This window comes from Populus euphratica, unplaced genomic scaffold (assembly GCF_000495115.2).
Source record: "Populus euphratica unplaced genomic scaffold, PopEup_1.0 scaffold7.1, whole genome shotgun sequence".
NCBI lineage: Eukaryota > Viridiplantae > Streptophyta > Magnoliopsida > Malpighiales > Salicaceae > Populus > Populus euphratica.
This window is the reverse complement of record NW_011499871.1, coordinates 1,009,834-1,026,235: the sequence shown is the minus strand read 5'-3', so window position 1 is coordinate 1,026,235 and position 16,402 is coordinate 1,009,834. Positions and strand designations below refer to the sequence as shown.

The 16,402-nt window shown below is 33.5% G+C and overlaps 2 protein-coding genes across 7 annotated transcripts; both read left to right on the top strand.

Annotated features, from left to right (window-relative positions):
* Window positions 1-262: 262 nt before the first annotated feature.
* On the top strand, window positions 263-3,688 carry LOC105127297 (protein ABIL2-like). Of its 4 annotated transcripts, none has more exons than XM_011028538.1 (11): window positions 263-363; window positions 580-685; window positions 1,460-1,588; window positions 1,721-1,803; window positions 1,895-2,045; window positions 2,290-2,389; window positions 2,483-2,578; window positions 2,707-2,749; window positions 2,842-2,930; window positions 3,040-3,137; window positions 3,312-3,688. In XM_011028538.1, exons 3-11 carry the CDS (start codon window positions 1,484-1,486, stop codon window positions 3,483-3,485), a joined length of 939 nt encoding a protein of 312 aa, XP_011026840.1. In that variant the 5' UTR covers window positions 263-363; window positions 580-685; window positions 1,460-1,483; the 3' UTR covers window positions 3,486-3,688. The 4 variants fall into 4 exon arrangements, with proteins under 4 accessions (XP_011026840.1, XP_011026839.1, XP_011026838.1 ...); XM_011028537.1 differs by having other exon boundaries at window positions 268-457; window positions 590-685; XM_011028536.1 differs by having other exon boundaries at window positions 268-457.
* Window positions 3,689-7,573: 3,885 nt separating this feature from the next.
* On the top strand, window positions 7,574-10,891 carry LOC105127298 (cyclin-dependent kinase E-1-like). Of its 3 annotated transcripts, XM_011028542.1 has the most exons (3): window positions 7,574-7,906; window positions 8,249-8,384; window positions 8,915-10,891. In XM_011028542.1, exon 3 carries the CDS (start codon window positions 9,047-9,049, stop codon window positions 10,454-10,456), a length of 1,410 nt encoding a protein of 469 aa, XP_011026844.1. In that variant the 5' UTR covers window positions 7,574-7,906; window positions 8,249-8,384; window positions 8,915-9,046; the 3' UTR covers window positions 10,457-10,891. The 3 variants fall into 3 exon arrangements, with proteins under 3 accessions (XP_011026844.1, XP_011026845.1, XP_011026843.1); XM_011028543.1 differs by lacking the exon at window positions 8,249-8,384 and having other exon boundaries at window positions 8,922-10,891; XM_011028541.1 differs by lacking the exon at window positions 8,249-8,384.
* The last annotated feature ends 5,511 nt before the right edge of the window (window positions 10,892-16,402 follow it).

The following is a 16,402-nucleotide window of genomic DNA, read 5'->3' as shown; positions in this document are numbered from 1 at the left end:
TTGATTCTGTTTTTTTTGTTTTGGTCATTTACTTTTGGTTGACGTGTGTTGTAGGAGGATGTTTGGCACCGTAAGTAAATGAAGTTTTTAAAAAATGTGATTTTTTTTTATTTTTTAAATTATTTTAGTATACAATATTGAAAATAATTTTTTAATATGTATATAAAAAAAACATTTCAAAAAAATAATCTTCTAAAGCGCTACATTAGTCGGTAGACGATGAAACCAGCATATAATTGACATGTGGCCGATTCCCGCTAATAATAGGGCCCTCCTAGCTAACAGTAGAGAAAAGATATCAGTTCTGTTTCCAAACTGTTGGTAAAAGTAACAAGTTCATCTCTTAACTACAACAACAAACTCGTGAGATTCTCTTGCCTCCTTTCTTTCCTTGCAAAGATTTCTGTCTCCTTTCAATAATAATTGCTCTCTTTCTCTCCCTCTCTCTCCCATGAAGGTACGGTTATGTATTATCTTCTAAACCATAACTTCACTATCATCTTTTGTTTTTAGTTGAACCAAGTCAAGATACTTCATTATATATGTTGGATAAATGAAGACCCCTTACTTCGTTTTCAGTGTTTTAGAGTATTTCGATATCTACAAGGAATATTGATTTCAAATGCAACGTGGGTTTGGGATTGCATTTCCAGTTCTAAATTAAATTAAGAACAAGGAACGCTAGGTTGGCTCTCTGTCTCCTTCTCTCATGGTTTACATCTCTCCTAGCCTGTCATTTTTATGTCATTTCTGCTACACTCTTCAATAAACTTTCGAAAAATCTCGTGTTCTGTGTTTTTTCCCTCAAACTTAACTATGTGATTATACCTGCTGAAGTACGAGTGTTGCCTGCAATAGTGTTATTGGTTTCCTTTTTGAGGAGCATAGGGATCAATATTTAACTGGAAAGATCAATATGCAGAGTTTTTTGGTCTCTGTACAATTTCATGTCTATGAAATACATTTTCTCTGAGGTTTTCTGATCTTATAATCTCTATAGTCCACATGCTCTCTGATGATATAGAGATTAGTAGAAAACAAAGTTCTGAATCTTTAAAGATTTGCAAGCTCGAAGAGGGGGGAAAAGAGAGTAGTAGAAAACAAAGTTCTGAATCTTTAACTCATTGGTTTAGTTTCAGAATTACAGTCCTCAACTCAACCAAGCTATATGGTACCATGTTGTATGTTGAGTTGATTAAGAATTTTGGTTGCCCAGAATTCAGGATATTATTTAATCTCGGATTCTTAATGGTTTCTCTTTGTTCGTCCTGTTTCCATTTGATTGCCATAGAGTCATTAGTTGGAAATATTTTCTGTACTTTTAATGTCTATCCTCGTAACTATATTTTTCACACTTGTTTAAGAGTCAAGGGCATGTGGTGCAGTGGAGGGGGCGTTTTCATGAAGTAATGAGAGTTGGTAGGTCTTAAATGTTGATGTGGTTTTGATTAATTGGCAGCTAAAAAGGCCAGGTTTCATTGTCATGGATAGTAAGACCTCATCCTCTTCAGTAAATGGTCCTCAAGAACCTTCCATTCATGAGGAACTTCTGATGCAACAGAGCTTGCTCTTTTCTGATACTCTCAAGGTACACACTCTTGTAAAATTCTCCCGTTAGTCTCCAGGTTGCATGAAGACTCCAATGGTTGCTAGAAATTCAGTGATAATTGTAGAAATGATTACTTTAGTTTTAGTAAAGAAAGTTGTTTTGTTTGATTAGGACTTGAAGAACCTTAGGAAGCAGCTATACTCAGCAGCAGATTATTTTGAATTAGCTTACAACAAAGAAGACCAGAAACAAATGTGAGTCAATTTTCAAATCCATTGTAAATGCCATGAATGTGACATAGTATGCTAATGGTCGTCCCCGGCCACCGGCTTTGTCTAAGCGCAGAGTGGTGGAGAACTTGAAAGGTTACGCCATCAAAGCTTTGATCAATACTGTGGACCACTTGGGTTCTGTAGCATACAAAGTTGACAAATTTTTAGATCAGAAGATTGATGAAGTTTCAGGAATGGGGCTTCGATTCTCTTGCTCCAAACAGGTATTGTTCCCTTCCGGCCTCCCCTTAACCCTTCATCATACATTCTTCTATACAAGTGAGATTGAATTTCAGGTTTTTATGGGACAGTGCTGAAACATTATCACAACATGCTCGTGAAATCATTTATTATGATATTATTTTGCTTTCCTTGAACATGTCACTTGTCTACACATGAATATAAACCATGCTAGACTGTCCAAGACTTCAATATATACTATATACCTTTTCCTGTGCCATGCCTTAGAGACTGGAAGCTTGCCAAAAATACATCAACCAAGGTGGCCTTTCTCAACAATCACTGGTGATAAAAACTCCCTACCACTACAAGCGGTACATTTTCCCAGGTAAATATTTTGATCTCTCCTATTTTCCTTCTGCATTTTTCTCTACATTTCCAATATGCAAAGATTTTTCTGACACTGGAACTCTCTGTTCAGTTGACGAGGAGACCATGGATTCATTTAGCCATGCTAAACCAAATCATGATAGTAGAAATCTTAGCACTGAAAACGACTTGCTCAAGTTTAAAAATGGTATGATACTCCCGCTCCTGATGGTTCACAATGTGCTTATAGCAAATCAATCAAATACCAAATTTTTATGATCCAAAAAACCTCTTTCAAACTCATTAATCGTTTCTTGATGTCACTGTTATGCCAAGCTGCTCAAGCGTCAATCGAAGGAACCCCTTCCTCTTTCTTCAGGTAATCCCTATGCCATGTATGCCATTACTATGACCGTCTTACCATGCCTGTTTCATCATGACCGAGGACTTCGATGTATAACTTTAATGCAGAGAGAGGCATTCTGAATTACGGTCTCCACAATTCTACTCGGGACAGGGAACATTTACATTTACAAGGACTTCATCCAACAACAAACCTGGTTTGTGCAAATGAATTCTTCTTCATATTCGTCTAGAGGAAAATTTGCAGTACACGCTGCAGATTTATCAGTGTGCTATAACATGATTCTGTCTCTCCTTTTTAATCAGAGAAAAGATCATCTTCTCCGCAACGCTCTCCGATCATGCGCTCTGGATCTCTTCTTAAGAGACCAATATCTCCTACTTATGCTAATGCACTACGAAGGGTAAGCGCAACTATTACAAAGAACATGGAATGACATATGAGATTAGGCTGTCAAAAAATCCCAGACAATGAATAGTCATGACTTGAAACTTGTTAAAAAGGTTGTTGCTTTAACCTGAATTAATTCTGAAACTGATGTAAACATAATCTTTTCACTCAATTCCTTATATCTCAGTATCCATCGGAGCCTCGGAGATCTGTTTCATTGTCCATGTATTCGGAAAGAGACAAGGCAAAGGATAGTGATCAACAATATTCTACTAAGAGCAAGCGCCTGTTTACGGCCTTGCTCAGCATGCGCAAGTCTAGAAAGGAAGGCTCAGTGTTTACTTGCTTGGATCAGATTTGAAACAGCAAAATAAATGGAGATCAAGCATGGTAGGAAACAATAGAGAGACTATCTGTAGTTTCTGCTTGATAATATGTATCCTTTTTTGGGTTTAAGATTTAATTTCTCTATGGAAATGTAAGGGATTTCAACATATGCTCACAAAATCCTTATTTTTGGATGCTATTATGTGATTGATAATAATGTTACTTATATTTTTTTTCTTTCAAAAACATAAGAAATACTATGTTTCATTATATAATAATTATAATTTCAATTAATAATTATACACCATAAAAAAGTTTTCTCTATCCTACCATACATAGGGACAAATGTAAGAGCTTGTCTTTTCTCTAGCACTGACCCCATAACTTTGGTATTGATTAAGTCAAGGCATAACTGATGAATGATTGTTTCTGAGTTCTATTATATAATAGTTAAGCTTTTCTCTCCAAAGCTTGTTCCTAATCTCAACCATTTGATGTTGGTAATATGTGATCTTTGAGGGATGTTACAAAAGCATCAAGAAACCGTTCAAGGTCATACAAATATATAATTCATGAGCTCGACATTAGTTAAATGGAGAATGTTTATTACAAAAGATCTTAGGTGATATTTAGTATCATTATACATTGAACGTCAAAACTTATCAAACAGACCCTTTGGGTTAGCCACTTCCTATAAAAGAACGATGCTAACAAAAAGTTGCCTTAGTTGTGGAGATAAACCGTGTGGTTATAATTAATTTTTTAATTTTTAAAAAATTATTTTTAAAATCAATATATTAAAATATAAAAAAATTAATTTTTAATAAAAACAAATTTAATTTTTTTAGAGATATAGATTGAATCGTATTTCCAAACACTCCCGGAGTTATTGCAATAGCCCGGTAAAAAATCAAATCTCAAATCTGTTTTTTATCGGCTTCTAAAAACCTCAAAGCTTTATAGGCAAGCTGAAAACTTGGATAAATTATCATGGATATCATGCGTAAGTCTTCAAAGATTGTCACCTCTTTAACATGATTCGGCAGCATCTTAATGAAATAAAGTTCTCCAGAAATAGGATGAACACAGGTTATTCAACCAAGATAGAAACCCCATGATCTGGGGACCCACTCTTTCTGCCCTAAACATACTTATTTAGGAACTATGAATAATAAAAGCTCTTTACCTTAACATCATTCCTGTTCAGTTTGAACCATTTTGTAAGCATTGTCTTATTAATTCCAAGCTTTCCAAGAACGGATAAGAGGGATTGAAAACATGATGTTGTAATGGCAAATAGACTCGAAGTCTTTTGACAAACAGGGTCCTTGAATGGATCGGGAATTGTAAGAGCCGCTAGATTTCTTTATTTGGGCAAATGAATCTACAACTAAGATATGCTTGAATCTTATCATTACTTTCCCTTTCCACAGACATACATCTTGATAAGCAATAACGACATGCAGCAAATTACAAAATTTATATGAGTATTGTAATACAAAAAAAAAAAAAACTCTCAATTGCATGGAATAACAAGACAATTTAAGAGAGCAATGGCAGTTTTAAGAATGGAGGAATCAGGCCGTTTACGATGCCTGTAATAGAAAAATGCGTTCTCATCAGACACTGGTGATTCTCTATATATTTTTAGGAAGCGCTTAGAACACTTGTCTCTTTTCATGCATTGAACTTTGGGGTTTGCAACCCTACATGAGCCATACAACATAAATCATTAGACAATTCCATAACAAATTGAGTCTTGATTCTTGTCAGGTATTTCAACAGAAATGATTGAATAAATGTCCTCGAGCAAGCGACACTTGAATTTTGGGACAGGCCAAACCAACAAAAGAGTGTGAGCAAGCCTCTTTTATGGAATTCAGTCGTCTATAAAGAGAAAATGTAAATGAAATTGTCAAGAACAATGTAGAAAAAAAAGGAAAATATATGATTTGTGCATAAAAAAATATCGGTTATTGTTCGACCAAAAAGTTTTCCTGATTTGATGAATGATATCATATCCAAAAGTTTTGACAATAATGTTAGGCTTATCTTCAGGCTGATAGTTTCTTGTTTTTTAATCTTATCTTCCTTTGTATCTCAAGCCAGTGAACATCGCAGGTTAATGCCATAAAAAAGTTTTGATTGCAGTAATATCTATATATGGTCATGGCATCCTGATAATTATTTATCATGTATTATGTACTGCCAATCAATGAAGATAGAAGGATAACCTTTCCGGTGGCGGTGGTTAACCCATCAATGTCTCCTCTAAGATTAGCCTTCCGTATCCCTTTATAAGCTTCAGTTCCAAGGCTCTTTTGGTTTGCTCGAATGTAATCAAGATGATCTTATTCAACATTAACAAATACATCAACTAAAAATTACTGGTAAAGTCATCCTCCTTTAGCAAAAGTACTTTCTCCCTCATTTTTTTCGTGAATAAGATAAGCCTAATAAGCTCTCATTAGAACCTTTCAATGCTTTCTAGGTGGTTGTTGCTCTTGATTAGCCAATGGATGTCGGTATGAAATCCATCCTCGTCGTAAGGAAAAATGAGTGGATATTGCAGAGACAAACTCTGGATGAAGTTTAGGGATCCTTTATAGAGTCTCCGGAAAACTTTCTATGATAATGTCTAATTACAGTTTGAGAATCATCAATATCTCCAAGAACCAGACCACTCGTGTCTTTAGAAGATGGATCATCGTATTGTTTAGAATCATTATCTCTACTGAAGATCAAATGAAGCCTACGATTAGGACCACTCACCCTATCGAGTCTATCCCTACCTTGACAGAACAACCTTACACTATGTTGGATAAATCTAGCATTACAGGAAGTCCACTGACAATAATTTTATTTAAGGTTGATGAAGTGTTGTCTCAATAGACAAGGTTCATTCTTAGTGTCAAGAGATTAGGAGCTGGGCAAACCTTCGTGCTTGATTGTGAGATGGCAAAAGAGAACCAATAGCATGGTAGCATTGCCCACTGATTTAAAGATGTAAGATCCTGTTTGAGCACTCAATATCCCATGAACCAAATCAAATTAACAAGAACAGTTATAAAAGGACAACTTATTACAATTAACTCTATCTTTCACAAGATGAACCAAATCACCATATGATAATCATGACTTGTTATTGGAGGCATCAATTTTGCATGAAGCCATACCTTTATTTGATTTGCTTGGCTTCATCAATTGTCCTTAGGTTTGCTTTTACAATCAGATTTCATTCATTTTTTTTTTTGTTTTCGCTTATATCCTTTCTGGGATTCTTGCCCTTTTCAATTCCTCTTTTTGACGGCCTTTGTGGCTAGCTAATAGCTCATGGGTTTTGCAATTCTTTTCTCGTCAATAAACTTAGTTTTATTGATTTAAAATAAAGTAATTCTAACAAACATGGTTGAATCTGAACATGATGGTTTTCGATCATAATTTCCTCTTAATGTTCCTCGCCAGAGTGGAGCTCTTTGCTGCAGGATCAAACAAAAAATGAAATAAAAAGTAAAAAAGGGTTTTTTTTTTTTCTTTCAGATGGAAAGCTGATTAAAATATAACACCAGCCACTGATCTCCCAACCATTTTCCATTCTCGTTGTGGTCTGCCCTTCGCGATGCCACTACCTTCTTGCTTAGACGATGGATCAGGTTGGAAATGCACAGTTGGCTTCATGATGCTTGTCTACAGGATTCTGTTCTATTCATTTGAATACGAGCTGTATCAGGCAAAGTTACATGAAGAGGTTGAGAATCTGGCTAAGGGGATGTTCTGGGCGTCGGCCACTGCTCCATAACCAGTCACCAACTTCCCAATCAATTTGCGGAGTCAGCAAACCTAACATGTAAGAATTAGCATGAATTTCTTCTAAGTACATTTATATCGTTGTTGTTAGATGGATGCTACAAGGATATATATATATAGACAGAGATTCGAGTATAAAAAGTTCCAATATGGGCTTTTTCCTTTTGCAAAGAGAAAAATAATTTCTTAAATCTTTATTAATTATGTAAAATAAAATGACATGGAAAATAATATCTTATTTCTCTTACATGGCATAAAATAATCTATTTTGATAAATATATTTAAAAAGTTATCTATGAAGATTTTAAAATGCTCTAATTTAAATTGAAAAAAAAAAAAAAGCTGGGAGGCTGTAAGATTTTCGTAATCAAACAGAGCTTTACGTTACAACTCTGCAAGCCCGCATTCAGTGTCAAGAAAAACCCGACTCAAAGAAAACTGACTTTAATCACGAAAATTAACTCCAATTCCTTTAAATCTCCGGGACATGTCTTATTGATTTATGCACTCAGTGTGTATCTCAATAACAAAAAGATACTAGCTTTTTTGAGCCTTGAGGTAGCTATATAGATAGATACCAAGAATCAAGATCTGGGTTTTTTAGAGTGATAGTAAAGGTCTTGAATCGATCCAGTTTCAGCTCGAAAGGTGAGTTTCCTTGGGTTTTTTTTTTATCGATACGCTCAACTGTATTTTTGCTTATCTATGTTGATTTTCTTAGCTTTTTTTTCTTGATCATTGAACATTGACTGGGTTCTGGGTTTGGTTCGTGGGATTCAGTTTTTGAGGTTTTTTTTTTCATTTTCTTATGAGTATCATTACTGGTTACGAACTGGAAAGTTAGCGTCTTTAATAGTTTTGGTGTTGCTTGTTATGAAGATTCAATCTTTTGGGAATCTTTAATATAGCAAATAATTCTCTACTATAGTTTAGTTAATCTTGTTTTGCGTCGGGAAAACTCACATATTCTCTTTCAATTATGAATTTCAGCGTTTGAAAGCCTGAAAATCTCTTTCGCTGATGATCATCGGTGTTCCAATGCCCTTGTAAATATTGTTTGGTTAAGTTTTTCTCCTTTGGATTTTGGTGTTTATAGTAGAAGGGAAAGATTTATATACATTACCTGGTGAGAGCTTGTGGTATTATGTTACCTTGAAGATTTTTGTTTGTGCTTTTTTGTTAAGATGAAAACATTATTTCCACTTTCATCTTATTGCATCTTACTTCGATTCATAGGATTGAAACAAGAAGTGGGAAGGGGTCGTGGACATAGTATTCCCTGTAGTGGTTGGATAGGAGAAATTTCACTGGGATTTGAACACTTTGCAGATGCTGTGTCGTTTTAAGTTTTATTTCTAGGAATCTCTTATTTAAGTAATATATGCAGAACAAGGCTTTTGAACACAGCAGTCCCTGTAGTGGTTGGGTAGGAGAGGTTCACTGAGAATTGAACACTTTGCAGATGCTGACATGCTGTATCATTTTGAAATTTATTTCTAGAAATCTCTTATTGAAGTAATGTTTGCAGAACAAGGCTTTTGAACATGTAGCTATAGAGAAACTAACTGTGAAACATTCTCAATTGATAATCCATTCGTACTTCCAAAGATTTCAATTTCTTTTTCTTATCTTCCTAATAATTTCATTATTGGACAGTAAGCAGTTGCATTTTAAGTTCATGGATCTGCAAGCTGGTGCAGGAAACTGGTGCACCCTTTTCTTTTCAATCTCAGCGCCAATGCAGCAACCTCGGTTGTAAGGACACACAGCCAAAGTTGTTTTGCAACCATGGGAGACGGCAATAATAGAAGCAACAACAACAGTGAAAAGCCAGAGTGGCTGCAACAGTACAATCTTATTGGCAAGATTGGTGAAGGCACTTATGGTCTTGTATTCCTAGCAAAGACCAAGTCTCCTGCAAATTGTGGAAAGTCCATTGCCATCAAGAAATTCAAGCAGTCCAAGGATGGTGATGGTGTCTCTCCCACTGCCATCCGTGAAATCATGCTGCTTAGGGAAATTACTCATGAGAATGTCGTGAAGCTTGTGAATGTGCACATTAATCATACTGATATGTCACTGTATCTGGCTTTTGATTATGCTGAACATGACCTTTATGAAATCATCAGGCATCACAGAGACAAGGGTAACAATTTGATCAACCAATACACTGTTAAATCATTGCTCTGGCAGCTACTCAATGGACTGAACTATCTGCACAGTAACTGGATCATACATCGAGATCTAAAGCCATCAAATATCTTAGTTATGGGTGAGGGAGAGGAGCACGGGGTCGTCAAAATTGCTGATTTTGGACTGGCAAGAATATATCAAGCTCCCTTGAAGGCTTTGTCTGATAATGGTGTTGTGGTAACCATTTGGTATCGTGCACCCGAGTTGCTTCTGGGTGCTAAGCACTACACAAGTGCTGTTGACATGTGGGCTGTTGGATGCATTTTTGCTGAACTTTTGACTTTGAAGCCACTTTTTCAAGGGGCAGAAGCCAAATCGACATCAAATCCTTTCCAGATTGATCAACTTGACAAGATATTTAAGGTTTTGGGCCATCCTACACTAGAAAAATGGCCAACACTTGCAAGTCTTCCGCACTGGCATAATGACGTGCAGCACATCCAAGAGCACAAGTATGAGAATACTGGACTGCATGGTGTTGTGCCTCTCTCCCCAAAAAGTGCTGCATTTGACCTTCTATCTAAGATGCTTGAATATGATCCTCGAAAGCGTATAACAGCTGCACAAGCTATAGAGCACGATTATTTTCGTAGTGAACCTCTACCTGGACGGAATGCCCTGGTTCCCTCTCAACCTGGAGAGAAGGTCATCAATTATCCTACTCGTCCGGTAGATACAAATACAGATTTTGAAGGAACAACTAGCCTTCAACCTCCACAACCTGTCTCATCTGGAAATGCGGTTTCTGGAGGCATGCCAGGTGCTCATGGAATTAACAGCAGATCTGCACCTCGACCAATGTCTGTGGGCGTGCAGAGAATGCAATCTCAGGGCTTGGCAGCCTATAATCTCTCTTCTCAGGCAGGGATGGGTGGTGGAATGAATCCTGGTAACATCCCTCTGCCACGTGGGGTTGCCCAGCCCCATCAGCAGCATCATCTGAGAAGGAAAGACCCACCTGGAACGGGGACTGGATACCCTCCCCAACAAAAATCAAGACGCTAATTAGCATATGGCATCTAGACAAACAGTCATTTTTTTACTTCTATGGAGTACAACCATGTCATTGTTCACCAACGTTCCCACCCACTAAGGGCACCCAAGAACGCATCCAATTCAAGAAGAAATTCCACTTGTGTCATGTATGTGACAATTGCTGTATCTAGGCCTTTTCAAATCATCTTTGTTCAGGGAGCAATAGCTTCATTGCATATCTCATCAGGGGATTCTGAGTTTTCGTGTCCAATTTGCAAGATAATCTTGTGAGGAGCATGTTCTGGGGGTAAAGGCAGTAGTTGTATTATAATGATTATATTGCGTTGCCTTTAAAGCAGAACAAAGAAGTTTAACATCGTTTAGCCTAAGAGGCTAAGACTGCTAGCATCTCAGTCTTGAAAGAGTGTATTTCCACACGAGATACAAGATGTGATCCACCTTTTTGATATCAAGATCTCACTAAAATTCAGCATATGAAAGCCAATGTTGAATTTGCAATTCATCGAGTAAACTTCAGGTTGATACACGTGCACTAGTAATTCTACAAGGCTGAACAAGTTTATATATTTTCCAGGCGTAGCAGGATATCCTTTGTGGCACTGGAGCAAGGCATTTTGTTTCTCAGATGCTCGTTGTTGTTCTAGATATGTGCTTGTTCTTTGTTTTCTCGGTTCATTTCTAGAATGTGGCATCACCCTGTAACCCATTGTGGGTTCGATATGTTTTGGTAACCTACCTCATGATTGGCTTCACTTATTCTTTTCCATGCTTTCCCCATTCCCGCTTGACCAAAACCAAAAGAGGAAAGTCTCTTCACCTGTACGAAAGGAAACAGTGAAAGCTTGGGTTGGGCAGTTTTTGGAGCCCGAATTTTCTCTTCTGCAGATAGTTTATGCCACTAGGAACTTATTGGCAAATCCAGTCCATAGGCAGCTCATTTCACGTACTTTCAACGAGTAGATGAGAGATCTTTTTCAAGTTTCAATTCCATAACTAGTCTCTGGTCATCTTGAGAACCGTTAGGCTTTCATGCAATATTTACTAATTTGAAGCTCTATCTAACATACACAACTCCACAAATCTGCCATCAAGATAAGTTGACCCTCTAAAAGTAAAAGAACAAGGTCGTTGTAATGTTTGTCACATATTATATAGTTCTATCATTTTCTTTAACTATTCAACTCTTCATTTTGCTAGAATTTGTGAATCTTGAACAGCTTTCTAAAGGATTCTTCACATCAACTCCTAATTGTCAATTCTATAAATTAGTGCAGATGGGCAGCACAAACCATCAAGCCAGCTTATAGCTCGATTATTTTTCTAATCGTATGTTGCTAGTTGACCCTCGACAGTATTGGAATACGTACAGATGACATCAAGTATTTCCGTGTAAATTATATCCTATGTATTTGAATAATCTCCCGCTACGAGCCTACCACATCAAGTACTCTTTATTTGATGAGCTAGTAACTCGTCACATTTGTTAAACTTGAAAGGTGCATTATGCAATTGAAGCAAATGATAGAACACTAGAGCAACCTCATTGATAGCTAATGATGTTTGTTTTAATGGAGTGTTTAAACGTCTTGTAACATTAAAATATTTTTTATTTTTTTAAAATAATTTTTAATATTAATACATTAAAATAATTTTAAAATATAAAATATTTTTTTTAAAAAAAATCATAAAATAGTAGATAAACAACTACTTTTAGCATTATGTTAAGAGCATGTTTGGAAATATAGTTGCTAATACTTTTCAAAATGCTTTTTATTTAGAAAAGTATCTCAATAATATTTTTTATTTTTTAAAAATTATTTTTAAAATCAGTATATTAAAATAATTAAAAAAAATAAAAAATATATTAATTTAAAATATAAAATTTTAAAATTTTTTAAAAATACTTTTTAAATGCAATTCCTAACAGCTTCTGGATGATGTTTTTTTGTTCCAGTTATAGCTGCGCGGAAATGCAATCCAATTTGGATTTCTTGTCAGCATAAATTATGATTTCATACGTCACTTTCTCTTAGCAGGAGGAAAGATTATTTATAGTGATTATTTTATCCACTGTTAACTTATTAAAAATAGTGATTGACTTTAACTACTTTGCGTAAAGTCCGTAAAGTGACCAGATAACTAGAGATGCATGAAATTTTATTTTTTATTTTATTTTAATATATTAATATTAAGATTATTTTAATGTTTTTCTAAATAAAAACATAATTTAAAAAGGTTTTGCAACCATTATTCCAAACACCTCTAGAGTTCCTCTTCCATTTTATTATGTCTTTTAGACGTAGTCAATCCACTAAAAGAAAATAGAAAATAAAAAATAAAGTTTTATTATCTTGTGATGTTTACATAAATATAATTTTAACCATTAGAATATTTCGGACTTGTTTTTAATTTTAATATTAAGTTCTTCTCAATTGGATTTTAAGCAAATTAATTTACCATATCTGAACTGAATTATTATTTTTTTGGAATTAAATTCAAGAATATAATATAAGGAACAAACTCACATGGAACTTAAATTAAAACGATAATAATGATTCTGTACAAGAATCATAGTGGTAATTGTTAATGCCTAAGCTGGAAAGTGGCTTGCCCGTGAGGACAAATGATTGTCGTAAAAGAGATGAATCGGATCTCAATTGTTGAAATATTTAAACCCATCAGTGGTGGCCACAACAGCCTCTTTTCCACTGAATCTTTTGTTCATATATATATATATATATATATATATATATATCAAGAAGAAGAAGAAAGAAGACAGAAGGCAGCGTGATATTCGTGTCTTTCTGTGTAAATTTGTTGCCATTCACACACAGAAAGGCACCAATACCACGCTGCCTTCTGTCTTCTTTCTTCTTCTTCTTGTTTTATATATATATATACATGTATGTATATGTATGTATGCTTCCTAACTCTTTTTTAATTCTTTTTTGATGTGACTTGGTAGAGCAAGAATTAAGTTGTGGGAGATACAGTGAAGCGACTACTCTTGTTTAGAGAGAGACAGGAGAAGAAGGAATGCTAAGTTTTATGTGAACATGCAAGGAGAGCCCTGGATCGAGGATAAATTTGTAAAAGAGAACAAAGGGGGGAGTTTCTCAGATATCAAAGCTGAAACGCAAAGTGAAAATAAAGCAAGCGCGCAACCTTCTAGTAAAACGAAGAAGCTGTGAGGAACTGGATTGGTAAATCTAATACGAAGAGCACATTCCTTGACCGTGTGAATGCTCGTACATATATATTACATAAGTGTGGAGGATTTATTTTCACGAGTATTATTGATAACGTAATTTTATTATTTTTTCTAATGATACTTGATGATTTTTAGGTTATTCTAAATTATAGCTAGGAAAAGTCATGTATGCATATTTATACTGGGAATTATATAATGCATATCTGAAAAAAAAAATGTATTTTAAATTATTTGATTAATAAAATTAATCAATACTTACTTATAGTTTTTAATTTTTATTAATATAACTCTGGTCATAAGAACATATTCGTATCAAATGTTCATAGAGCTGGGGTGATAACATGATTGACAGTGCTAGTTAAAAGCTATTCTTTATTAGTTTCATATAATAATAAAATATAATTAATTATAACTAACATGTTATTTATATAAATTAAATATAAAAAATTATGCTAGCTTTCTAGCTTATCCTGTAAAATGGTGTGAGATTAGATATTTTATAGTAAATCTTAATTATATTTATAAGTTATATTGAGATAAGTTGAACACACAACAGCTGCATTAGATGTATATTACTAATATATTTAATTTTTTATTATTATTTTAAAGCTAATTATTTAGTTTCAATTGATTATTTGAGATGACTATTTTATATGTTCTAATAGATTATATGGATGTTATATATGAAAAACTTGATATTTTTAGCTTCGCCTATATGTCGTGAGGGATCTAATATTTGGTTAGCATAAATTCATTTGCATTGCTTTAACATTGTTAAGATGCAATGTTCAGATAAAATAATGCAATATTTTGGATTATCTCAGTATATACCAGGTTATGTTGATATCAAGAATAAGCTACATAATATTATTCATCAGGATAAGCGCGATGGAAATTGGGTGGTAATTTATGCATTTTACCTTGATCTCTGGATGCTTGGAGATATCGTGTTTTTGAGGAACGACAACCTATGATTAATATGAATACATATATGACATGGTATATGTCTATTACGCGCATTACATCAACTTGATCATGTTTCCCGAGATGCCATGTAACCCTATAAACTATTCTCCCTGATATCCGTGACAAAATCTATTAGTGTGCAATATTGTTTAACATTTATTAAATATTAGAATAATTTCATTATAGATGATGACTACTAATTGGTTTTTAATACATGCATATAGATTAATTACTAGATATGGATAGTTTGGAAAACAACAATAACTATTCATGAAGGTATCAATGAAATGAAATGTATTGTGGCCAACATCACACTCAATTTATGTTGTGGTGAACTTTAAGAGGTTAAGGAGGTTATATGTCTTGAAATAACATTAATAAAAGACGTGATTGTTTGTTGTGGGAGCGTTGTGGATGCTGACCTGTCCATAAGCAACCCGTAAACAAAAACAAGCTAGGATGAAATTAATCCTCTTCAAAGCTATATAAATATTACAAACCTACTCTCGAGTTGAACAAACTAGAAAGATTATTAGATAAAATTACATATTATTATATGTTATGATAATTATGAATAAATATATAATTAATTTATTTTTTAATAAAATGTTATGCTGTCTTAAGTCATAGTGTACATTTGTTATTTATGATTAAATATATTATATACTACTTATATAAATTATGTTTTAATGATAAAGAACTCAATTATTTATGATTGTATGAATTGCTATTTTTTTTCTAGGAAATTAATGATAAAATAAATTCTGATCTGTTAAAAAAATTACAAATATCATTTCCAACTCTTTTAACTATACTAAATTCCTGATTATTTTTTCATTATTATTTTATAAATTATTTGTTTTTTAAATATACTAACCTACCACAACACTATCACTAGCTAGACTATTTGTCAATGTCGCCGACTCCGTCGAAATAAACAGCTAGCTATAATTTGTAGTTTTAGACTGCGTATTCTTGGACTCTCTACGACACCAACTTCCACATATATTTGCACTTGAATATTATAACATACAATGGCTATTTAATATTATTTATTTGTATTTTAAAAATATTTTATAAAAATTTAATTTTTTTAAATTATTGTTTTTAGATCACTTTAATATGATAATCTCAAAAATAATTTTTTAAAAATAAAAAATTATTTTAATATATTTTTAATTAAAAAATACTTTAAAAAACAATCACAACCATTATAATAACACCCTTAAACATTATTTAATTTCCATTTCAGGGCATTAAATTGGCTTGCTAGAAAATTGTTGCATGTGACTATATTGTATTTTCTGTAGCGGGAGTCCTTGTGACTTTTTGCATTTAAAAATATTTTTAAATTTTATTTTATTTTATTTTTTAAAATTATAAATTATTTTTATGTATTGATATTAAATATAAAAAATATATTATTTAAATAAAAAATATTTTAAAAAATAACTATTATCACAAAATCAAATACTACATTTAACCAAGTTGCATTAATTAAAATAATTGTAAGATTCTGATGCAAATTGTTCAGTTATCTATGAAACAGTATCATTTTATTCTTGAAATAGAAAAAAAATATTAATAAATTTGAATGAGGAATCTAAAATAACTGGAAATTTTATTAACAGATTTGAATGGAAAATCTAAGAATGAATTTTTAATACCATGAGGGTACCAATTAATACATACATACATACATGTGTGTGTGTGTATTGGGGGTTGTGTGGGATTATATTTTTCATCCTTGTTTTTTCATTAACTTTATTACTTCTGCA